The sequence below is a fragment of the Melanostigma gelatinosum genome (genome assembly GCF_949748355.1).
Source record: "Melanostigma gelatinosum genome assembly, chromosome: 8".
NCBI lineage: Eukaryota > Metazoa > Chordata > Actinopteri > Perciformes > Zoarcidae > Melanostigma > Melanostigma gelatinosum.
This window is the reverse complement of record NC_136641.1, coordinates 1,816,015-1,842,466: the sequence shown is the minus strand read 5'-3', so window position 1 is coordinate 1,842,466 and position 26,452 is coordinate 1,816,015. Positions and strand designations below refer to the sequence as shown.

At 43.8% G+C, this 26,452-nt stretch overlaps 1 protein-coding gene across 2 annotated transcripts in view; it reads right to left on the bottom strand.

Annotated features, from left to right (window-relative positions):
• The window catches only part of LOC306781509 (paired box protein Pax-7-like), a gene marked incomplete at both ends in the record, with an annotated part of 118,636 nt that extends 92,530 nt beyond the window's left edge, over window positions 1-26,106 (bottom strand). The window contains 4 exons of one of the 2 annotated variants that reach the window (XM_079274391.1): window positions 24,217-24,345; window positions 24,565-24,709; window positions 24,985-25,220; window positions 26,022-26,106. In XM_079274391.1, coding sequence (XP_079130517.1) covers window positions 24,217-24,345; window positions 24,565-24,709; window positions 24,985-25,220; window positions 26,022-26,106 — 595 coding nt within the window. The remainder of the gene's footprint in view (window positions 1-24,216; window positions 24,346-24,564; window positions 24,710-24,984; window positions 25,221-26,021) is intronic. The other variant, XM_079274392.1, reaches the window with a different exon arrangement.
• Between the last annotated feature and the right edge of the window lie 346 nt (window positions 26,107-26,452).

The window sequence follows — 26,452 nt, the reverse complement described above, 5'->3', positions numbered from 1 at the left end:
TAGGTCCTCCGCTCCGACTACGTCGGTGCTCGGGCCCTAATAAACATTAGAAATACAATAGGTCCTCCGCTCCGACTACGTCGGTGCTCGGGCCCTAATAATAATAAACATTAGAAATTCAATAGGTCCTCCGCTCCGACTACGTCGGTGCTCGGGCCCTAATAATAAACATTAGAAATTCAATAGGTCCTCCGCTCCGACTACGTCGGTGCTCGGGCCCTAATAATAAACATTAGAAATACAATAGGTCCTCCGCTCCGACTACGTCGGTGCTCGGGCCCTAATAATAATAAACATTAGAAATTCAATAGGTCCTCCGCTCCGACTACGTCGGTGCTCGGGCCCTAATAATAAACATTAGAAATTCAATAGGTCCTCCACTCCGACTACGTCGGTGCTCGGGCCCTAATAAACATTAGAAATACAATAGGTCCTCCGCTCCGACTACGTCGGTGCTCGGGCCCTAATAATAAACATTAGAAATTCAATAGGTCCTCCGCTCCGACTACGTCGGTGCTCGGGCCCTAATAATAAACATTAGAAATTCAATAGGTCCTCCACTCCGACTACGTCGGTGCTCGGGCCCTAATTACAAATTCAATAGGTCCTCCGCTCCGACTACGGCGGTGCTCGGGCCCTAATAAACATTAGAAATTCAATAGGTCCTCCGCTCCGACTACGTCGGTGCTCGGGCCCTAATAATAAACATTACAAATTCAATAGGTCCTCCGCTCCGACTACGTCGGTGCTCGGGCCCTAATAAACATTAGAAATACAATAGGTCCTCCGCTCCGACTACGTCGGTGCTCGGGCCCTAATAAACATTCCTATTTCAATAGGGCATTCGCAGGCCCGACGTTGTCGGTGGCTCGGGCCCTAATAATGCTTACATTTTCAAGAGGGCCTTTGTGGCCCGACGTTGTCGGTGGCTCGGGCCCTAATAATAACCCATGCAATTTCAAGAGGGCCTTCGCAGGCCCGACGTTGTCGGTGGCTCGGGCCCTAATAATACCCCATACAATTTCAATAGGGCCTTCGCCAGGCCGACGTTGTCGGCGGCTCGGGCCCTAATTAGAAATACAATAGGTCCTCCGACTACGTCGGTGCTCGGGCCCTAATAAACATTACAAATTCAATAGGTCCTCCGCTCCGACTACGGCGGTGCTCGGGCCCTAATAAACATTAGAAATTCAATAGGTCCTCCGCTCCGACTACGTCGGTGCTCGGGCCCTAATAATAAACATTACAAATTCAATAGGTCCTCCGCTCCGACTACGTCGGTGCTCGGGCCCTAATAAACATTAGAAATACAATAGGTCCTCCGCTCCGACTACGTCTGTTCGTCTCATTACCACGCCTGACCGGTGCCCGGTTCCACACATCCAGGATTTTTCTGTCCACCTGGCGGGAGCCACTATCTATTCTAAAATAGATTTGGTGCGTGGCTACCACCAGGTGCCGGTCCACCCACTCGATGTTCCCAAGACCGCCGTTATCACCCCGTTTGGGCTGTTTGAATTCCTGCGGATGCCATTTGGCCTTAAAGGGGCAGCACAGACTTTTCAGCGGCTTATGGATTCCGTTCTGCGGGGTATGTCATTTTTGTTCGTTTATCTGGATGACATCCTCGTAGCCAGCACATCGGCAGAGGAGCATCGGAGACATCTCCAGCAATTATTCGAGCGGCTCAACGAGCATGGATTAATTGTGAACCCGGCCAAATGTCAGTTTGGCCTGCCGGCAATGGATTTCCTGGGACATCGTGTCTCCCCCCAGGGGGCTGTTCCTCTACCCGCCAAGGTGGAGGCTATTGTTGTTTTCCCCCGCCCCCTCACCGCTAAGCCTCTTCAGGCTCAAAGAAGACCTGCAGGCCTCTTCGGCAGAGCTGGTTTTCGGTCAACCTCTGAGGGTCCCTGGGGAGTTCCTCCCGAGTTCCTCTACTCCTTGGTCCATTGCAGCTCACCAGTCCACCTTCCGGGATGCAGCGAGTGCTTTGGCCCCGGTTCCTACACATCACTGCCTTCCGCAGTCCTACATCCCAAAGGACCTGATGGCTGCCAGCTATGTGTTTATCCGTCATGAGGCTCACCGTTCTCCACTGCAGGCTCCCTACGACGGCCTTTCCGTGTCCTTGAGGCGGGCCCGAAGAGTTTTGTCGTGGACAGGGGGGGGGAAAAAGGAGCTGATTTCGGTCGACCGTCTTAAGCCTGCCCATGTGGTTCCAGACGAGCCTGTGGAACTGGCTCAAGCCCCACGTCGCGGCCGGCCACCTAAGTCTGCACCTGTCCCAGGCCCCCCGTCCGTCGGGACCCCTACTGGTCCCCGTCGACGACGGGGACGCCCTCCTGCCCCAACCCCTGCCCCTGCCGAGTTGCCTGTGACTGTGAAATATAGCCGTTATGGCCGCAGGGTCAGACCTCCTGAGAGAGACTATTGATACTGGGTGTAATGTTGTTTGGGGGGTTTGTACGGGGATAATGTAATGTTTTGCACATACTGTCAATTCTGAAGGTTCTGGGGGGGCCTGTGTGGTGAACACTAGATGGAGGCATCTCACCTCAGAATGGACACTGGTTGGGTGGTAATGGGCGGAGCCTGAGAGGGTACATAGGAACGCACCTGTACCTGTATGCCGGTTAATTTGTTTGGAAGTAAATCTCAGAGACTCCATACTCCTGTCTGTTCGTCTCATTTACACGCTTCCACAATATTGAGATATCATGACACAATATCTAAGTTGATAATAACAAGTACATACTAGCTGAAAATCTGATGTGAAACATTTTGAGGGAATATCATTTGAAGATTGCGGGGGGTTTATACATCACACTTTACATTACCACTCAGTCCAATGCGATTAACAAATGGGTTTATAGATGGACATTTTTCCTTCTCCATAAGTTCCCTTAAATGTGTTATGTTCATTTTGCACTAAATTAGTTTTTCTATAATCTAGTATGTATGAACTTCTTGTATTTGTGTGGACACCCCAATCTGGACACCCCAATCAGACTGCAATTTTCGCAAATTCTGGCTTGCGTGCCAAATTTCACAAAATTCCCAATATCCCAAGCACCTCCTTTTTGCGACGAAACACATAAAATAATTAAAGCTGCGAGCAGTGATGAGCGGGCCCTCGCAATATGCACGTCGGGGTGCCGGCGGGACTCCGGCCTGCGCGGCCGAGAACGTCCGCGACCGTCGGACGGCGCGAGGACTCTGGTTGATGCTGCCATTCAGTTCTGTGACCGTCATTGCATGCAGGTTCAGAGCATGGCCCCAACATACTTTTATTTCAGTCCATATGTGATACATGTTCCTACCAAATTTCATACATCTAGGTCAGGGGTGTCAAACTCATTTTCACTCTGGGGCCACATCAGCATCACGGTCGCCCTCAAAGGGCCGGTTGTAAATGTAAGACGGTGTAAATGTATCTACGGTACTCCTAACATAGTTAGTTTAGTTTCCCGGGATATCTGTGACTTCCACAACACGTACTTCCAGTTGTGTGATTTCTCCTCCGCCATTGTTTCCTGTTGCTGGTGCAAAATGCATTCTGGGATATTTGGCTGTCCCAAGTACAGACAAGTCACCTCCGATGCATCCCGGGTAAAATGGGCAGAGCGAGCCACATCCGGGCATTAGGGCCGTGCTTGGCTCGATGTGAACTTTGAATTGGAACAGTACTTGGGCTGAGACTGATGACGTTTCAGTACAGAGAAGTACGCATGTTGAGAAACTTGTTGGAAATCCTCTTTATGGGCTGTTGCATCTCCTGTCCACCTGTTGTGATAGTTTTAATGTCGGCACACAGACAACATGCCATCTCATCACTTCGACTTTCTATCTCATAATTTCGACCATGGGGATATTTTTATTTTCACATCTAACTTAAAATGTTTGTAAAAAAAAAAAAAAAAAAATTATTATTATTTTTTTTTTGCTGGCGGATTCGTGGGCCACATAAAATGACGTGGTGGGCCGGGTCCGGCCCGCGGGCCGTATGTTTGACACCCCTGATCTAGGTGAAACATACTGCGAGGGCTGCTTCGTTGAAATTTTGTAGGGGGCGCTATTGAGCCGATTTGCCACTCTGAACCAATAAAATCATATTCCATAACTACATTTCGGCCTTGTAATCTACTTGCCAAGTTTGGTTATGTTTCGAGCATTTTTAGCCTCTCAAAATGACCTTCGTTGTTAACGGCGAAGAATGCGTCGACACGGCAACAGCTTTTCACGAAACATTAAAAGCTTCATGATCTGGCATTATGAACTTCTTGTATTTGTGTGGAACAAATTTGATATTGATTTGATTTACCTACTAAGAGAAACAAGCCAAAGTATAAAGACTTTAACTTCCTGTTACCAGTAGGTGGCGCTATGACTATGATTCAAAATTGGCCTGTAGATGTCTTCAGGCCTGGAGTCTAATCAAACACTTGAAATCTGGTAAAGATCTGATGATGTGGAGTCGAGTTACATCAGTTTATTCGTTCATGGCGAAGGATCGAAATTCGCCGAGCCGCCACGTCGCCTCCCTTCAGTAACTTCTTACAATCTTCACAATGAAGCATTATCAAGGTCTTAAGGCTTGTTTGACAACATTTGAGAGGGATCTGATTAATCTGTGAGGAGCAGGATGTCAAAGTACGCAGCGTACAACTTCCGGTTGCCACTAGGTGGCGCTATCACTATGATTCAAAATTATCATATAGATGTGTTCCGGGTCAGGATGTTATGACATATGAGAGATTTGGAGCAGATTCGACAATGTACGGCCGAGTTACAACAACTTCCTGTTTCGTGGCGAATGGTGTTTCTTTGACGCCACGCCACGGCCACATAGTTCGATAACTTTTTGATCTTTGAGTAACTTTTCACTGCCAAGGTCTCAAGAGCAGACTAGCCGAATCTGAAGTCAATCGGGTCAAATCTCTGGGAGGAGTTCGTTAAAGTATGACGCCTTGAAACGGTCAAAAAACGTCATAAAAGTAAAAATGGCCGACTTCCTGTTTGGTTTAGAGAAAACGTCCAAGAGGATTTTTTGTGCGTCTCATCAAGTTCCACATACCTACCAAATCTCATACAGCTGGGTGAAACCTGATGTTGGGGCTACTCAATAGGGGGCGCTAGCGAGCCAATATTTCATACCGCAGCTGGACACCCCAATCAGACTGCAATTTTCGCAAATTCTGGCTTGCGTGCCAAATTTCACAAAATTCCCAATATCCCAAGCACCTCCTTTTTGCGACGAAACACATAAAATATGAATAAGAATTAAAGCTGCGAGCAGCGATGGGCGGGCCCTCGCAATGTGCACGTCGGGGTGCCGGCGGGACTCCGGCCTGCGCGGCCGAGAACGTCCGCGACCGTCGGACGGCGCGAGGACTCTGGTTGATGCTGTCATTCAGTTCCGTGACCGTCAGACACTGCATGCAGGTTCAGAGCATGGCCCCAATATACTTTTATTTAAGTCCATATGTGATACATGTTCCTACCAAATTTCATACATCTAGGTGAAACGTACTGCGAGGGCTGCTTCGTTGAAATTTTGTAGGGGGCGCTATTGAGCCGATTTGCCACTCTGAACCAATAAAATCATATTATACAACTACATTTTGGGCTTTAAATGTGTATGCCAAGTTTGCTTATGTTTCGAGCACTTTTAGCCTCTCAAAATGACCTTCGTTGTTAACGGCGAAGACTGCATCTCCACGGCAACGGTGTTTGACGAAACATCAAAAGCTTCATGATCTGGCATTATGAACTTCTTGTATTTGTGTGGAACAAATTTGATATTGATTTGATTTACCTACTAAGAGAAACAAGCCAAAGTATAAAGACTTTAACTTCCTGTTACCAGTAGGTGGCGCTATGACTATGATTCAAAATTGGCCTGCAGATGTCTTCAGGCCTGGAGTCTAATCAAGCATGTGAAATCTGGTAAAGATCTGATGATGTGGAGTCGAGATACATCAGTTTATTCGTTCATGGCGAAGGATCGAAATTCGCCGAGCCGCCACGTCGCCGCCCTTCAGTAACTTCTTACAATCTTCACAATGAAGCATTATCAAGGTCTTAAGGCTTGTTTGACAACATTTGAGAGGGATCTGATTCATCTGTGAGGAGCAGGATGTCAAAGTACGCAGCCTACAACTTCCGGTTGCCACTAGGTGGCGCTATCACTATGATTCTAAATTATCATATAGATGTGTTCCGGGTCAGGATGTTATGACATATGAGAGATTTTGAGCAGATTCGACAATGTACGGCCGAGTTACAACAACTTCCTGTTTTGTGGCGAATGGTGTTTCTTTGACGCCACGCCACGGCCACATAGTTCGATAACTTTTTGATCTTTGAGTAACTTTTCACTGCCAAGGTCTCAAGAGCAGACTAGCCGAATCTGAAGTCAATCGGGTCAAATCTCTGGGAGGAGTTCGTTAAAGTATGACGCCTTGAAACGGTCAAAAAACGTCATAAAAGCACAAATGGCCGACTTCCTGTTTGGTTTAGAGAAAACTTCCAAGAGGATTTTTGGTGCGTCTCATCACGTTCCACATACCTACCAACTTTCATACAGCTGGGTGAAACCTGATGTTGGGGCTACTCAATAGGGGGCGCTAGCGAGCCAATATTTCATACCGCAGCTGGACACCCCAATCAGACTGCAATTTTCGCAAATTCTGGCTTGCGTGCCAAATTTCACAGACTTCCCAATATCCCAAGCACCTCCTTTTTGCGACGATATTTCATACCGCAGCTGGACACCCCAATCAGACTGCAATTTTCGCAAATTCTGGCTTGCGTGCCAAATTTCACAGACTTCCCAATATCCCAAGCACCTCCTTTTTGCGACGAAACACTTACAATAAGAATAATAATAAACATTCGAAATTCAATAGGTCCTCCGCTCCGACTACGTCGGTGCTCGGGCCCTAATAATAAACATTAGAAATTCAATAGGTCCTCCGCTCCGACTACGTCGGTGCTCGGGCCCTAATAAACATTAGAAATTCAATAGGTCCTCCGCTCCGACTACGTCGGTGTTCGGGCCCTAATAATAATAAACATTAGAAATTCAATAGGTCCTCCGCTCCGACTACGTCGGTGCTCGGGCCCTAATAATAAACATTAGAAATTCAATAGGTCCTCCTCTCCGACTACGTCGGTGCTCGGGCCCTAATAATAAGAATAAGAAGAATAATAAACATTAGAAATACAATAGGTCCTCCGCTCCGACTACGTCGGTGCTCGGGCCCTAATAAACATTAGAAATACAATAGGTCCTCCGCTCCGACTACGTCGGTGCTCGGGCCCTAATAATAAACATTAGAAATACAATAGGTCCTCCGCTCCGACTACGTCGGTGCTCGGGCCCTAATAAACATTAGAAATACAATAGGTCCTCCGCTCCGACTACGTCGGTGCTCGGGCCCTAATAATAAACATTAGAAATTCAATAGGTCCTCCGCTCCGACTACGTCGGTGCTCGGGCCCTAATAATAAACATTAGAAATACAATAGGTCCTCCGCTCCGACTACGTCGGTGCTCGGGCCCTAATAAACATTAGAAATACAATATGTCCTCCGCTCCGACTACGTCGGTGCTCGGGCCCTAATAATAATAAACATTAGAAATTCAATAGGTCCTCCGCTCCGACTACGTCGGTGCTCGGGCCCTAATAATAATAAACATTAGAAATTCAATAGGTCCTCCGCTCCGACTACGTCGGTGCTCGGGCCCTAATAATAAACATTAGAAATTCAATAGGTCCTCCGCTCCGACTACGTCGGTGCTCGGGCCCTAATAAACATTAGAAATTCAATAGGTCCTCCTCTCCGACTACGTCGGTGCTCGGGCCCTAATAATAAGAATAAGAAGAATAATAAACATTAGAAATACAATAGGTCCTCCGCTCCGACTACGTCGGTGCTCGGGCCCTAATAAACATTAGAAATACAATAGGTCCTCCGCTCCGACTACGTCGGTGCTCGGGCCCTAATAATAAACATTAGAAATACAATAGGTCCTCCGCTCCGACTACGTCGGTGCTCGGGCCCTAATAAACATTAGAAATACAATAGGTCCTCCGCTCCGACTACGTCGGTGCTCGGGCCCTAATAATAAACATTAGAAATACAATAGGTCCTCCGCTCCGACTACGTCGGTGCTCGGGCCCTAATAAACATTAGAAATACAATAGGTCCTCCGCTCCGACTACGTCGGTGCTCGGGCCCTAATAATAAACATTAGAAATTCAATAGGTCCTCCGCTCCGACTACGTCGGTGCTCGGGCCCTAATAATAAACATTAGAAATACAATAGGTCCTCCGCTCCGACTACGTCGGTGCTCGGGCCCTAATAAACATTAGAAATACAATAGGTCCTCCGCTCCGACTACGTCGGTGCTCGGGCCCTAATAATAATAAACATTAGAAATTCAATAGGTCCTCCGCTCCGACTACGTCGGTGCTCGGGCCCTAATAATAAACATTAGAAATTCAATAGGTCCTCCGCTCCGACTACGTCGGTGCTCGGGCCCTAATAATAAACATTAGAAATACAATAGGTCCTCCGCTCCGACTACGTCGGTGCTCGGGCCCTAATAATAATAAACATTAGAAATTCAATAGGTCCTCCGCTCCGACTACGTCGGTGCTCGGGCCCTAATAATAAACATTAGAAATTCAATAGGTCCTCCACTCCGACTACGTCGGTGCTCGGGCCCTAATAAACATTAGAAATACAATAGGTCCTCCGCTCCGACTACGTCGGTGCTCGGGCCCTAATAATAAACATTAGAAATTCAATAGGTCCTCCGCTCCGACTACGTCGGTGCTCGGGCCCTAATAATAAACATTAGAAATTCAATAGGTCCTCCACTCCGACTACGTCGGTGCTCGGGCCCTAATTACAAATTCAATAGGTCCTCCGCTCCGACTACGGCGGTGCTCGGGCCCTAATAAACATTAGAAATTCAATAGGTCCTCCGCTCCGACTACGTCGGTGCTCGGGCCCTAATAATAAACATTACAAATTCAATAGGTCCTCCGCTCCGACTACGTCGGTGCTCGGGCCCTAATAAACATTAGAAATACAATAGGTCCTCCGCTCCGACTACGTCGGTGCTCGGGCCCTAATAAACATTCCTATTTCAATAGGGCATTCGCAGGCCCGACGTTGTCGGTGGCTCGGGCCCTAATAATGCTTACATTTTCAAGAGGGCCTTTGTGGCCCGACGTTGTCGGTGGCTCGGGCCCTAATAATAACCCATGCAATTTCAAGAGGGCCTTCGCAGGCCCGACGTTGTCGGTGGCTCGGGCCCTAATAATACCCCATACAATTTCAATAGGGCCTTCGCCAGGCCGACGTTGTCGGCGGCTCGGGCCCTAATTAGAAATACAATAGGTCCTCCGACTACGTCGGTGCTCGGGCCCTAATAAACATTACAAATTCAATAGGTCCTCCGCTCCGACTACGGCGGTGCTCGGGCCCTAATAAACATTAGAAATTCAATAGGTCCTCCGCTCCGACTACGTCGGTGCTCGGGCCCTAATAATAAACATTACAAATTCAATAGGTCCTCCGCTCCGACTACGTCGGTGCTCGGGCCCTAATAAACATTAGAAATACAATAGGTCCTCCGCTCCGACTACGTCGGTGCTCGGGCCCTAATAAACATTCCTATTTCAATAGGGCATTCGCAGGCCCGACGTTGTCGGTGGCTCGGGCCCTAATAATGCTTACATTTTCAAGAGGGCCTTTGTGGCCCGACGTTGTCGGTGGCTCGGGCCCTAATAATAACCCATGCAATTTCAAGAGGGCCTTCGCAGGCCCGACGTTGTCGGTGGCTCGGGCCCTAATAATACCCCATACAATTTCAATAGGGCCTTCGCCAGGCCGACGTTGTCGGCGGCTCGGGCCCTAATTAGAAATTCAATAGGTCCTCCGCTCCGACTACGTCGGTGCTCGGGCCCTAATAATAAACATTAGAAATTCAATAGGTCCTCCACTCCGACTACGTCGGTGCTCGGGCCCTAATTACAAATTCAATAGGTCCTCCGCTCCGACTACGGCGGTGCTCGGGCCCTAATAAACATTAGAAATTCAATAGGTCCTCCGCTCCGACTACGTCGGTGCTCGGGCCCTAATAATAAACATTACAAATTCAATAGGTCCTCCGCTCCGACTACGTCGGTGCTCGGGCCCTAATAAACATTAGAAATACAATAGGTCCTCCGCTCCGACTACGTCGGTGCTCGGGCCCTAATAAACATTCCTATTTCAATAGGGCATTCGCAGGCCCGACGTTGTCGGTGGCTCGGGCCCTAATAATGCTTACATTTTCAAGAGGGCCTTTGTGGCCCGACGTTGTCGGTGGCTCGGGCCCTAATAATAACCCATGCAATTTCAAGAGGGCCTTCGCAGGCCCGACGTTGTCGGTGGCTCGGGCCCTAATAATACCCCATACAATTTCAATAGGGCCTTCGCCAGGCCGACGTTGTCGGCGGCTCGGGCCCTAATTAGAAATACAATAGGTCCTCCGCTCCAACTACGTCGGTGCTCGGGCCCTAATAATGATAAACATTAGAAATACAATAGGTCCTCCGACTACGTCGGTGCTCGGGCCCTAATAAACATTACAAATACAATAGGTCCTCCGCTCCGACTACGTCGGTGCTCGGGCCCTAATAATAATAATAAACATTAGAAATACAATAGGTCCTCCGCTCCGACTACGTCGGTGCTCGGGCCCTAATAAACATTACAAATACAATAGGTCCTCCGCTCCGACTACGTCGGTGCTCGGGCCCTAATAAACATTAGAAATACAATAGGTCCTCCGCTCCGACTACGTCGGTGCTCGGGCCCTAATAATAAACATTAGAAATTCAATAGGTCCTCCGCTCCGACTACGTCGGTGCTCGGGCCCTAATAATAAACATTCGAAATACAATAGGTCCTCCGCTCCGACTACGTCGGTGCTCGGGCCCTAATAAACATTAGAAATACAATAGGTCCTCCGCTCCGACTACGTCGGTGCTCGGGCCCTAATAATAATAAACATTAGAAATTCAATAGGTCCTCCGCTCCGACTACGTCGGTGCTCGGGCCCTAATAATAATAAACATTAGAAATTCAATAGGTCCTCCGCTCCGACTACGTCGGTGCTCGGGCCCTAATAATAAACATTAGAAATTCAATAGGTCCTCCACTCCGACTACGTCGGTGCTCGGGCCCTAATAAACATTAGAAATACAATAGGTCCTCCGCTCCGACTACGTCGGTGCTCGGGCCCTAATAATAAACATTAGAAATTCAATAGGTCCTCCACTCCGACTACGTCGGTGCTCGGGCCCTAATTACAAATTCAATAGGTCCTCCGCTCCGACTACGTCGGTGCTCGGGCCCTAATAAACATTAGAAATTCAATAGGTCCTCCGCTCCGACTACGTCGGTGCTCGGGCCCTAATAAACATTAGAAATACAATAGGTCCTCCGCTCCGACTACGTCGGTGCTCGGGCCCTAATAAACATTCCTATTTCAATAGGGCATTCGCAGGCCCGACGTTGTCGGTGGCTCGGGCCCTAATAATGCTTACATTTTCAAGAGGGCCTTTGTGGCCCGACGTTGTCGGTGGCTCGGGCCCTAATAATAACCCATGCAATTTCAAGAGGGCCTTCGCAGGCCCGACGTTGTCGGTGGCTCGGGCCCTAATAATACCCCATACAATTTCAATAGGGCCTTCGCCAGGCCGACGTTGTCGGCGGCTCGGGCCCTAATTAGAAATACAATAGGTCCTCCGCTCCAACTACGTCGGTGCTCGGGCCCTAATAATGATAAACATTAGAAATACAATAGGTCCTCCGACTACGTCGGTGCTCGGGCCCTAATAAACATTACAAATACAATAGGTCCTCCGCTCCGACTACGTCGGTGCTCGGGCCCTAATAATAATAATAAACATTAGAAATACAATAGGTCCTCCGCTCCGACTACGTCGGTGCTCGGGCCCTAATAAACATTACAAATACAATAGGTCCTCCGCTCCGACTACGTCGGTGCTCGGGCCCTAATAATCCTTACAATTTCAAAAGGGCCTTCGCAGGCCCGACGTTGTCGGTGGCTCGGGCCCTAATAATAACCCATACGAACTTTCATACATGTAGCTGACACGCAGCGCTGGGGCTGCTCTTTTGAAATATTTTAGGGGGCGCTATAGAGGCAATTTAAAACGGACAAGCCAAAAAACCATAGATACTATGTCTTCCTATGACCTACGACACATGTACAAAGTTTCATGAGTTTTTGAGCATCCCAACACATTCAACCATGAGCTTCCTGTTTCATGGCGAACGATGCGTTTTCCACGACAACAGCGTTCAACGAAAGCGCACAATATTCATGATGATGCATCATCAATGTCTTAAGGCTATTCGTACCAAATTTGAGACTCATCAGGTCACCTGGCTAGGAGCTATAAAGATAAGTATAAAATATGACATTTGCTTTAGCCAGTTGGCGGCGCTATGAGTTATTGAATTTTTTCCAATTGAAATATGTTCAAGCTTGAATGATTATCATGGATAAGAAGTTTTGTGCGGATTGGATAATGTACCTTGGAGTTATAAGAACTTATAAGAATTAATTTTTTCCAAAACAGTGAGGCAAAATGGCCGCCACGCCACGTCAAGGTTCTTCGATGAAAGCGCGAGATTTTGATAACTTTTAATCACAAAGGTCTTAAGAACATCCTGACCAAAGGAGAAGTTAATCGCATAAATTCACTAAGAGGAGTTCGTTCAAATGCGAAGGCTGAAATCGGCAAAAAGTCCAATTTCGCGGGTCTACTGTAGCGCCCCCTAGTGGTTGAATGCAAAACAATTCTCAGGGTATGTTACAGCATGCGATGTGCACATATGCTGCACGTTTTGGAATTTTGGGACAAACGGTTGAGAAGTTACGTGTGTTGATATTAAGCCATGCCCCTAAGAAGTTTATTGGTCCATATCTTGTAAACGCTAAGAGGTATCAGAAAGCTTTTAATAACTTTAGATGAAACTTAAATGCGGAAAATCTAAGTAGGCGGAGCTTCGGGGTCTGAGAGGCTTTTTTTTAGATCTAGCGGATTGGGACATGTGGGTCAAATTTCAAGTAAATCGGACATACTGGCCGAGGGGCGTGGCCGGTCCGACTTGTAGGGGGCGCTAGAGAGCCATTTTTTTACACACACATATGCAAATGTGGGCAGCAGAGTTACTCCACCAGATGTGAGAGGGGTGCAAAAATGGTGAGTTTTCATCAATACCAACTACCCCTACAAGCTCCATCCCCAGAAAAAGATAAATCATAAATAATAATACCCCATACAATTTCAATAGGGCCTTCGCCAGGCCGACGTTGTTGGCGGCTCGGGCCCTAAAAATCTGAAAAATAATAACCCCTACAATTTCAATAGGGCCTTCACCCTAGCAATAGGGCCTTCGCCCCAGCAAATTTGGTAGCAATTGGACCCAGCATGTAGGAGGAGATAGCAAAAATGGGTTTCACACTAAATTCAAAATGCCGGAAAATCTAAGTAGGCGGAGCTCAGGGCTCTAAGAGGATTTTTTGTAGATCTATATTGATTGGGCATGTGTGTCGAATTTCAAGTAAATCGGGCATACTTGCTGAGGGGGCTCACTGGTACGCATTGAAGGGGACGCTAGAGAGCCATTTTTTTACACAGAGAGTTGCATCCTTTTTCAGATGGCAATTTTCACCAGGCCTGACAAGTCCCCAAAATCTGGTGAATTTTGGAGTACAGCAAGTCCCCCCCAAGCAGTCCCAAAGTGTAAAAATAAAAATAATCTGAATAATAATACCCCATACAATTTCAATTGGGCCTTCGCGGCCCGACGTTGTCGGTGGCTCGGGCCCTAATAACCCTTACAATTTCAATAGGGCCTTCGCCAGGCCGACGTTGGCGGCCTTACTGACTAATCGCCCTCAACGTTCCAAATAACACCCCTGATGGTTTCAATGGACTATTCCGGACCTAACAACGTGTCATACGACTAAATCCACCAATCACAGGCCTTAAAAATCCCACATAGACACTGAGTCGCAGCAGATTTTTTTCAAGGATGAGACATCTGACATCTGGAAATAACTGAACATGACTGAAAATTATTGCAAACTGCTTTATTACGATGTATTGAACACTCTATAGTTAGTATGTAGTTATATAACGTAACGATGGCCTGCCTCGGTCGGCGCTAGCTGCTATAGGCCTGTCTCGAACGATTCCGTCGTGACGCCCTTTCCGGTCATTATGCTGTCATTTTCTTCAGCGATCGCCAACCATACGTAAATAATATTAATTCATACATATCAAATAATCTATGTGTCAAATTTCATGAATATATATGGACGTTTATATGTCTAAATACTATAGGAAAGTGACTTTGATGAGAGAAAGCAGAAAGAACGCTCGGGCGACGCTAAAACAGCTCAAACGGAAATTAAGGAGCTTTTATTGCATCATTTGGAGTTGTTGAAGCGTGATATCTTATTGTGAAGGACAGAACTACGGTCCCGGATGTGTTGACAGCATTGATGGTCATTTTTGCGACCCTCGAACAAGCGAATATCCCCGAAAAACCAGCAGCAGCCAGTGTTTACAACGTGTTTGTACAGATTAGGCCAAGAGCAGTGCACGGCTAATTCACCGGTGTTAGCATCGTTTTAACGACTCTGGTAAAGGCAAAGCTAACTGTAATAATTACAACAATATTTCGTTTGAAAGGTACGAAGTTTAACTTCAGTTTAACACCATTAAATCAACTGAAAACATTACACGATCATTTTTATCAACATTGTAAGTGAATTGTATTGAAACATTAGCTAAAAACTGTCCGGTTTGGGGTACAACTCCGTTAGTATATACAATTAGAATAGAGCAGGGCAAAATCAGGGCAAAATCTGGTTCCGAAAATCTGAATTGTGTTTGAAATTCTGTACTCAGACCTCATTTTATGCTGGCCTGCTAAGTAAAATTAGCTTGGACAGACCACAAACCTGTTGTGCTATGACTGTGGAGTGATTTTAGGGTTCATTAGGAATTATTTTTAAAAAGAAATGTTCAATGCAGGTGCTTTTTTTCAGGTGAACATGAAACCTTTTCAGTTTGAGCTGTGCCATAAGTGTATCAGTTATTAACCAGTAACATATACACAATAATTACATAATTGAACACATCTCACAAGTGTTACCAGTATTCTGGAATCAAAATTATTAAAATAGACCTTGTAGTTAGAGCTGGGGACTCTCTTGAGTATGGGAATGCAGTTTTCGAACAGAGGCCTAAAAAATAGGGCAAGGAGGCATAGGGCTAAAGAGGTTCAGAAGCGACTCGAACCAGACCTAGTTCCAGCACTGTTTGGAGTGAAAGCAGTTAGAGCTGTCAAATAACCAATATGTATGATCATACATTTTGTGACATTGTCACCATGAAGATTGATTTTATTAAATTGGAAACAGAAAAATCCATCAGCCCACTCTGCTGAAAGATGTGATGAAACATTTTTCACGAGAGGAAAGGTGAATATGTTCTATTTTATATGGCAACCATTTATAGTCTATTTCAATTAGATATATCCGTGACTGGTAATTGAAAACATGACGTTATCTATAATGATATCTGTCCTATCCTTTCTTTTTTCTTTCATGTCCTTTTTTTGGTTTATCTCCCTTGCACTTGTGTGTGCATGACATTATGTTCACAAGTTATGTAATTGTAGTTTTAAAGCAATAAACACAGGTACAAATGCAGATGATAAAAATACATTTTCAGAAAAAAAGAGTTTATTAGAAAGTCTTTCAATAAAAATGTAAATTACCAAAGGGAAAGCTACTGATTGTGCACGTCTCAGTTGTCAGGCAGCTTTTTCCAGAGTTGAGGTGTTCTGACAGCAAAAGCTTGGCCCCCTTTAGTCGAACACCTCGACATTGAAACTGCTAACAGGTTCCGGCCGGATGACCTCAGACTGCATGCAGGTCAAAGGGCAAAGTAATTCAGAGATATAGTCTGGCGCCTTGACTTAATTTAAAGAAAAAATAAATGATTAAAATCTCAGAATCTCAATTCTGAAACAAACAGGCAGCTGGTGTAAAGACATTAACAGAGTGTTGTGATCTCTTTCCCTGTTAGGAGTCTGGTGTGCTGCATTCTGTACAATTTGAAGTCTGTGAAATGTTATCTAATTCATGCAAGTTAGTATTAAGATAGCGTTTATATGCTGTGCAAGACAATAAACAATCATCATTTCGTCTACGGTAAACTACATGCCAAAACAGCGCTGTCAGCTGTATCACACAGTGTATACTTCATTGTATTGTTATATAATTAAGGATATGGGCGTGAGTCATAAGGTATGTAGTTTCTACACTATACATAGGTAAAAATACATCATTCAATATAAGCATCTGAATGTAAAAACAGCCTCTAATTAAAGCAGCTGTCTGTGGTTCTCACTGCATTATATACTGGAACCAAAAAAATCTTTTTCAAACCCTCTGATTTTGGTTAAAAACCTTGGCTTCTAACTTTTAAGGATTTAATCTCAAAATTATACTGATACTGTTATATGAGAATGATTATATTTGGTTGAGTACTTGAGTTTGTGTTTTCCTGCTCCTAAATTCTCCGTTACACTTCGGTGTGCTTATTATTATTATTCATTTCAATATTATTGTTGTTCTTATTATTACTAAACTGATATACCGATGGTGACAAATGAAAAGAATAACCCTATGAAAGCGGTCACTCCCTGGATTACAGACGGCTCACTGAGTCGTTTGATGAGTTTAAACATGATGTGAATTATCTGCTACAGCCTTCACGGCAAACATCGACCCAACTGAACAGCTATTTTAGATGTTGCAGTGACATGTTAGACTGTGCTCTCTACCACCACCACCATTATCATCATCAAAACAACAAATTAGGAAATATGTTTTGCTCCACACCCTTGAAGAATCTACGACGAGCAGCACTGAAGCTGTTCTGGAGGCTCATGGTGGAGCAACACCTCACACACTATACGTTTCAATCAAAGGTATTTGTTCCAAATATTCCCATTCAATTCAGCACCGTCGAGGTCTAATTAAACACGCATTCTCATGATTGCGGACAATTACACAAAATACAAACAATAGATCATTTATTTTGTCATGAAATGTGACAAGAGCAAAAAAGCAGAACATTCTGTAATATCAGCTCACACAGATCTGGCTACTGTACACAGTTGTACACTGTACACAGTACACTGTACACCGATCTATTTCCACAAGGATGCTGTGTGAACAATGCTCAGTTCCCATCAGAGCGTGTGTTAAATATGTGGCTCAAATCATTTTAATGCAGTGATGGAGAAATGGCCATTAATCCACTTTCATACCTTTCAGTAGCGTGAACATTTACTCTACCCCCCAAAATTGCCGGGCCTTTATGCCCCAGTAATCTCTGTATATTTAAGGTAATTTTCGAACCAATTACACTGGATGGTTGCATTCTGTGAATGTGATTTCCTCCATAGATTGATGGAGAATCCATGAATAAGCCATCTAATAGATCCAAGCACACAGCCCTCTGTATGGAAATTCCAAACAGGATTTTAGAGATGCATTTAGCCACTCGCTAAAATAATTCCATCAACCATTTCCCCAATATAGGCTCTTTACATTCCCTTACAATATGAATACTAGTTATACACATTTTCCCTCTGTCTATACGGACATATTTGGCCAATTTCGTTTTTTGACAACAAATGGAAAGCTAATGACAGGATTAAAAACAAATACAAAATCCAGTTTGTAAGTACATTATTTCTTTCCATACTTAATGTTAAGTATGTTTATTAAGTCCATGACTATAGGACATTGAGGTCATGTCCTCTGTTTTTTCCCTGGATATATGAGGGTATACATATTTAAATATTTGTATTCATCAATTTCATCTTTTCTATTTTTGAAAGATCAAAGGCCACATTGTGTTGACCTATTTAAAAGACAGAATGTCCGTGCACATCAACATTTAATCGACTGTAGATGTTAACAATATGCAGACGTCCTGTATTTTATTTAAGCGGCCTATACTTTTCTTTCTTGTGCTAAATGAAAGAATAATGCAGTATTTGTATCAGTGAGCTGTGTCTTTAAAGCCAGCGGTTTGATCCTGCAGCTGAGAAGAGGAGCATCTCTGAATGTTGTTTCTGTAGCTCTCTCTCTGCCATGTTCAGCTAAATGAGCTGGATTAAAGCAGATGTCTCCATGGCAAACCCTGACATACTGGCAGATAACAAACAAATCAAGCACAACATATCATGTTAACCCTTGATTCTTTTTTTCTTAAAACGTTCCTTGCATTTTTACAAATAAGAAATGAGTAAAAGCTCCTAAAAAGCTCCATTCCATCAAATTGAAATATTCATAAATGATATAAACATTTCCTCAAATTTGAAACTTTGGGATCTCACTAAATGGCTTTGTTTAGAACGTATCAATAAATGATGTCTATGTAACTTGACTGTAGAATAACAACATGCGTGATACACATTGAACATCAAACTGGAGCTGCACAGCTGCACTACATGAGCTCTCTGCGGGTTCTACTCAACAATCATCCAGGGCTTAGTTAAAGACCAGCCAAAGTGTTGACATTTTATTAATTTGTTGTTGCCATATTGTTTGTGGTCTGTTTTGTCATTTCTCTGTTTGCCATTATCTTGTTTGTATCCTTTGCAAATGGGCTGTTAATGGGATGCCCGAGGCCTCTGACTGCCCTCAACCCTGTTTTGCCTGTTTGCTCTTTGTGCACCGCTCCTCTATTGTTGGCTGATCAGCTTCCCATTGGGTCGCCAGACAAGATTCTTGGCATTTGTCGGCGAAATGAAAGGAGGATTAAGGGATGGCTACTGAACACTCCATGGCAAAGAAGTGGGCTGCTATTCTCCTATTCAAAGCCCCCTCCCAGTTCAGCAGCTCCCCTTTATATAGATATTGGTTTTCTCAAAGACATCACTGAGATGTCCAAAGTGCTAGAAATAAAGGAAAATCAACAAGTAGGTCAGGCCCGACAAAAATGCTAATGGCCGCTGAAAAAGATAGACTACAATTAGCTGCATTCTAGGCTCTACTTACATGTGAATCTCATTTGATTAGATACATTTATCAATAGTAAACTGATTGACCTCTAAACCCAATAATGTCATATGTCAAATGAATAACTTTGTCTGTTTGATGAGCAGGAATAAATGGAGAAAAGCGACCAGTAATCATGTCTGAGCAACATGCTTGGTGTTTTTATTTCAGAAATGATAGTTGATTATGAAAACCAGCCTTTTCATTTGTGATGTTTTAAAGACTGTAATGTTTCTGTATCTGTTAGATTGATGCTGTTTTCCTCTACATTTCATACATTATTAGTATAATAACTATTAATAATAATTATTATTATTAATAATAATATTAATCATATTGTTGTTATTTCAGATGGGAAATTTCTGGAAATCACATGTGCTGTAGAGCGTCAATTCAGTATCATCATTAATCAACTTTCACATGCAATATACAAAAAACTCAAGAGATGAAAAACATGTGATATTGGAAATGAAATTTTGGCTTCCACATGTGATGTCTTACATGTGAAATATGAAAGAAATGTCTAATTTTCATATGTGAAATGTGATAAATATGTGGAATGTGTTGCTCATGTGAAACTTACACGTGTATTTTGGAATGGATTATTTTACACATATTTTACACATTATTTAACCTGTTATACTATATAACCACTTTTCTACATTCATTGACTGAATAATTCACAACCTTATTTATTTTGTCATAATTTATTTGTCAATGTTTTTCTGCTGAAGTAATGCTAAAATTCGGTATGTTACACATATTACCGAATTATTATTATTAACATTCTACCTCACATGTTGGAGGGTTGCTTCTCATATTTCTCATTCTGTGTGTTTGTCTTCTATTACTTTGCTTCATCGTGTTCCTCTGTGCTGAAACAGTGACCCAGATCCCCATGGGGATCAGAGTCATCATATAGTGCCGTCCCTGCCAGCCTCCAGATCCAACCATTACCCCTTCATTGTATATAAGGAGAGGAAGATCTTAATACAGGGAACTTTGACCTAAAGTGATGAAATATTCAAAACAATGATCAGTTGTACCTGGGAGCATTCATGCTGCAAGGTCCAGACTGACATTTTAAGCATGCAAACATGTGAACTCTTTCCTTGTATAAAGTGCCGCCCGAGTGAATAAAACAATTTCAGTCCAATATTATGAGGGGGGGGGGGGGGGCGGAAGGCCGAGACAGGTTCAGTTTTAAGCGGTAAATGAGCTTTAATTAACAGACAGGCAAGCCTGAAAGCAGCGCTGAAAGCAGCGCTGGCACCAGCTAGTATGACGAACTCTCATCATGGCAGTGTCACCGCCAATGTTTCTGATAAGCAAAAGCGGCAGAGGATCAAAGCCTCTCAGCGGCTCACTTTGCTCTGTCTCAGGTCTGCCTCAGGTCAGCTCGCCAGGCTGCTGCATGAACACTAGAGCCCCAGTAGAGCCCCACTAGAGCCCCAGTAGAGCCCCACTAGAGCCCCAGTAGAGCCCCAGAGCCCAGTGTTCATGATGTTCACTACGTCCATACTCCAATGCAACATAATTCTGTACGTGAACCACTCGCTATGGAATCTATGCTATATGTCACTGCTGTTATATTTACACAATATTCCTCGCAGTGTCAAATTTCACAGTCATTCCACAAAAGCCCCCCCCCCCCCCCCTCCAAAGGGAAACAATCCTATCACTAAAACCAAAACCTGCAGTCATGTTCCACCAAAACAACCAAAACCTGCTGATTTCGCCACGTATCCGTCTGATGGCTTATTAGTGGGAAATGCTTCCAGAGTTGAATGAGTGGGTGAGAAGACATCTGTTTTGTGGTGGTGGGACTACTGGCTACAAATGATTATTTTGTCCTCCTGAACAATTATGAGTTGTAAGAACATGATGAAGATAACAATGTGATGATACACTCCATGAGTGGACATCAACGTGTCTATTGTTACGGATTTATACCACGGTATCTGTCCCTTTAATATGTATGGCTGTGAGAGATGTTGCAAATGAATGATCAGATTTATGGCAATACTGGATCTTTGCATCAATGTGATAAAGTACCTTTACTTGTTGTCAGGTATGTTTTTACTGGATTTACTGAATTCTTTTCAATTTGTTTTACTCTAGTCTAACACAATACTTTATTATACAATAAAACAACATCATATTTGAGTATTTTATCCAAAACATCCAATCCACTTCATACTGTTTCCAAATTAATTTGTTAATGCTCTGGTATGGATAATATGAACTATTTGTCTTGATTTATGAAATAAATGTTTCTCTTCGGGCTGCAGTTAAAATGTACATTAAATACAGATTCAGTCTGTGCATTTTAATTATTTGTTCCGTCATAATAAAGCTATTCAGTTAAAGAGAGAACAGCAGCAGATGGAATCAGAAATCATTTGGGATTTTTACTTGATAAATGATTTCAATAATCAGAGGAGATGAGTGCATTTCTTTCAACACAATGATTATCACGATGACAATGACATTCATCATGGTTTTAGATACCATTCCTCTATGTTGCACATTGGCTTCCAGCCCCCTTGTCTTTTTTTTCAACATGTCTCTTCAAAATGTGAATTTTTGGTGCGAGGCAGCGGGGGAGAAAGGGGAGAAAGGGGAGGTTAATCCCAGTTGAATACACTGATGCACCGCCCAGGACCGCGGCTGTGATGATTGCGTTATCTCCAGCCAACATTTGGGTCTCCCTCAATTTCAACCCGGCAGAATAGCTGGGAGAAAGTGCAGTTGGAGTGGAGGCCCGGGGAAAAGTGTATTAATAGCTGCAATCGAACTTCCCACAGCCTGTGCTCTCTGTAAAACTGCCTCTCGTCACTTCCACTGGATTTGTTTGAAGTGCTCACTCCATCCTCACTGCCAACCTTTTTTTCTGTCAACCAGGCTTATTCTGGACTCCAAAATTGACACTTGTTATTTTTTCCTACAGGTTATGCATATCTTTGGCAAACAGCACATTGACTAAATGCTGCCTTCAACTGCAGATGTGCAGAGTGTGTTAACGGGAGGCTCATCCCAGATGTGTATTGTTTGTCTGTAGTCACAAAGCTTACCTATCCATTACACCTGCCTTATGAAGGATATGTATTTCCTACTAGCTTAGCAAACAGCTTGTAACATGTTTATAATGTATTCTGGAAATGATCATACATATTTACACTGCAGCAATCTACTGAATATAATGATTATTTTGCAGCTTGTCATACAGTTTCCAAACTGAATATAATATAAATGATAACCTATTTTGTCATACATCATCTTGTTGCCGAGATATGATGATGTAGTCATGATATTAGGTGTAAAATATGCATGTATGTGGAGTCATGTCCTATTATGCAAATGTCATGTGAGAAAATGCTAATTGAAGAGTAGAAACGCATGCTATTCACTAATTATACGTTGTTTCAATACAAAGATTGAATTGAATAAATCTCACAATGCATTGTTTCTTATGTGTGTTTGTAAAACAATCTTTGACTGGTTTGAACACTTCTACAGTTGCATTTAGTTGACTTCCTGCTATATGTCACATGGAAGAACAGTAGCTTCTCTGACGAAAAAGGAAAACTGTATATACAAGGCCTCCTCGTTCAGCCTACCTGCTGCTAACATACACCCTGGCTCTCCCTGAGATTCTGCCAACATGCCACCGAAAACAATCCCATAAAAGCAAAATAAATGAATATTTAAAAATACAATCTAAACAACAGGAGTGGAAACCTTAAAATCTCATGAGTTTGCGCCGCAGGCACCACACCACGAAGTGAGCTGCTGAAAGATGAAAGTGAAAAGAAATAAAAGGCTCAATTTAATCTGCTTTAAAGCCCTTCAACAGAATGCATGTGGCTGGAACTGTGAGAATGAGGGCTGATAGGGGATAAATATATTTCTTACCATGCCTTCGAGCTATTACACCCCTCTCCAACATAGATGCCATTCACCAGACACCCGTTTCATTACCAGCTGTAATAGGCTAAGTCTTCAAATTATTAAATGCCAGGCCCTGATGACAGAAAGACATATGCTGATCTTTTGAAGAACATGAAAAGCAGGACCGTTGACGGTGTTTGAAAAAACAATGTCACCAGTCAAACCAGTGGTCAGGAAACACTGGGAGGTACAGGCCTGAAGTGTAATTAGACGGCTGATCCAATCAAACAGCATAAGACAAACAACAGTAAGGAGGTCATTCTGCTGCTGCGAGGCCACGGCAGCTATGAACTCACCCAGCACACGCAAATATTAAGTTATGTCTACTGTGGAAAACTTAATAAATAAAAACGTGTCTCATAATATATTAAGCTGCTAAATGCTTAATATGTCTCAATTTTAAAATTGAAATCTGAGAGAAATGAACCTTAAATTACATCTAAATCATTATTGCTTCAAAGAATCGCTTTTGGCCTATCAACGATCAAATGTGATCGTTTTGCTAAAATGTTTTGTTCTGAGCACGTTTCTTTAAAATATTGCTTGCAAAAACCTTTAAGATGAGTGAGTTTTAAGTTAAATCCATTTTATGAATTGAATACGTTTATATTGTCGGTTTATCGCATTCTTTATTCTGCTTTAATTTCAATACACATTTGGTTCGGTGCCGCTGCGGCAAATCGAACATTGTTTTCGGGTGAACTTGACGCGCACACACTCGCGGGCCGCTGTGAGGTCGCAGGCCCCTGGCTCCTGTTAGTGAGGGGTGTCCCTGTCACGCCGCCTGTAATTGATATTGACTGGCACATCGGTCATCTGTCAGCATTGCTTTCAAGGGAGCGTTTAAGCAGCGCCACGGGAGCCCGATCCACTGCCCCGCTCCTCATAAATAATGAGCTGCTCCTGGGTCTGCTGGGAGAGCAGCTTAAAGGAGGAAAACCCGACGCGACAAAGCGCTCATTTAGGCCCAATTTGTTGACAACTCGTCGCGTAGACAGTCGTCCAACCTGCAGCTGTCCACGCACTCTTTCGCTGCCAACACGGCCTGGCTGTGTGCTCTGTTCTGGCCTACCTTTGTCGCCGAGAATGCCGTCGATGCTGTGTTTGGTTTTCTTCTCTCCGTCTTCATCCTTTTTATCACACTCGTCCTCATCGTCTTTTTTTCCAAATCGAGCTCGAAGTACACGGCTGATCGAACTCACTGCAAACAGAGGCAACTTCAGTCTGCATAAGCATACTATTATTATTATTATTGTTTTTATTATTATATTATTATTATTTTTGTTGTTTTTATTATTGTTATATTTTTATATATTATTATTATTATTATTATGATTGGCCTTCATTTTCAACACAGTTTTACTATTAAGTTCAATCAGAAAATAGCGGAGAATGAAAGGTTTAATTAAATGCGGCTTACCAGAGGAGGCCTCACCTGAAGGGACTGTTCTTCTGTCACACACCCCGTCCTTCAGCAGCTTATCCCGGATCTCCCAGCTGAACATGCCGGGGTTGTCCCGCTTGTACTCCTCCATCCGTTTCTCCACGTCCGGTGTGGCTACCTGCTGCAGGTGGACCAGCGGGACCGAGGGACAAACAACACACTATGTAATGAGTAGGAGTCGGCTACAGGCGGCTGAAATGTGTCCGGTCGTAAACATGTAGAAAATATGAAATCCCGTTAATAGGCTGCTCAAACAGAATTATGGCTAAATATAAAATAAATAAATATAGGCTAGACTAATCTCATTTCTCATACAATATAACATGCAAAATATAAGACACATAATTATAATAATAATGAAAATGAAGATTATTATTATTATCCGCTTCTTCTTACCCTGGGCTTGCTGCCTCCTATCGCTCCGGGCCGGATGGACCCGGTCTCCTGGTACCGGCAGAGGATTTTGGAGACACAGCCGTGAGAGACCCGCAGCTGTCGGGAGATGACGCATGGCCGGATCCCATGGTGGGCCATCTCCACTATCTTGTGTCGGATGTGGTTGGGCAGCGGCCGGCCGTTAATGAAGACCCCTCCAAGCTGGTTGACCCGTCCCTGTCCCAGAGGAGTGGACACTGTGGGCGACACACGGTCGAACTCAGCATGGAGCTTTAACAATTTATCATGAGGCACTTAAAGGAAAATAGTCCCGTTAAAATGTTGTGTGGCCTGATTGGAATGAAATGTAGGCCTAAACATATTAATGTAGGCCTAAACTTATTAATGTAGGCCTAAACTTATTCTATCAGTTATTCAACTTTTGTCCGAATAGAAACAAATGTACATTTTCGTTAACAGATTGCATTAATGGATGGCACTTCACAGTTCCATCTGACTCTCAAGAGGAGGTGAAGAGCCCCTTCTATCTGTCTGCATTATTCACCATCACGTTTTTCAAATATTGATGTAATCCGCAGTTTCTCCTTGTAGTTTTCTATTTCATTGATTTGATTTCCAGGCGCAGGGCACTTAAAGAAATCCCACATTTTAGTTTTATTTGGGTTTTAGACAATTGTATCAATGTGTTGACGAAATGGTCACTGCACTGAATTAATAAATGAAGTGTATTCTAGGACATTTTATAATTAGCCAGTAAGCGAATCGTATAACTTATTATTACAATTTTAGTAAGACAACAAAGACATATTTAATGTGTGTACATTTGTTTTTAATACGAGTCCTTCATGGCAAAACAATCAAAGTTAAGGTAGACTACTGTAGTCTACTGCCAAGTTAAAGTCTTTCATGTTTAGCCTATATTTTAATTTTCAATTTCAAGTCATGAGTCTCCTCGCAACATCTCCTCTACGAGTCTAAAAGGCCGACCAGGCTGCTGTGAAGCCGGGTCCCCCAGCTGCTTCTCCGCAGAGGCCTACCTTCCAGAGGGAATCCAGTGCGGGGATAGTTCTGTCCGGGATTCGGGCGCATCATCCGCGGTACCGTTCCTGGCAAAGACGACATTGTACCATTAAAAAAAACAAGTTACAAAAGGAAAATAAAAACAAAAAAGACGGACACGTTTTAGATGTCCAGTTCAACTGTAGACTTGTTGGTCACACGTGTTTTGAAGGTGGGAATGTGTGACGGATCCAGTGTGTGGCGGAGGAGAATAAAGAGATTTAATAAGCAGTATGAAATCCCCGAAGCAGTCAAGCCAGCAGGGCTCGTGGAGCAGGTTGAGATAATTCAGCGGCAAAGTGCAGCGCTGTGTGTGGAGCGGCAGGGAGCCCTACACTGGTAAAGTGCTCACAATATAGAAGTGCTCTGTCTCTGACATGAGCTTATTTAACCGGTGTGAAGACTGGAC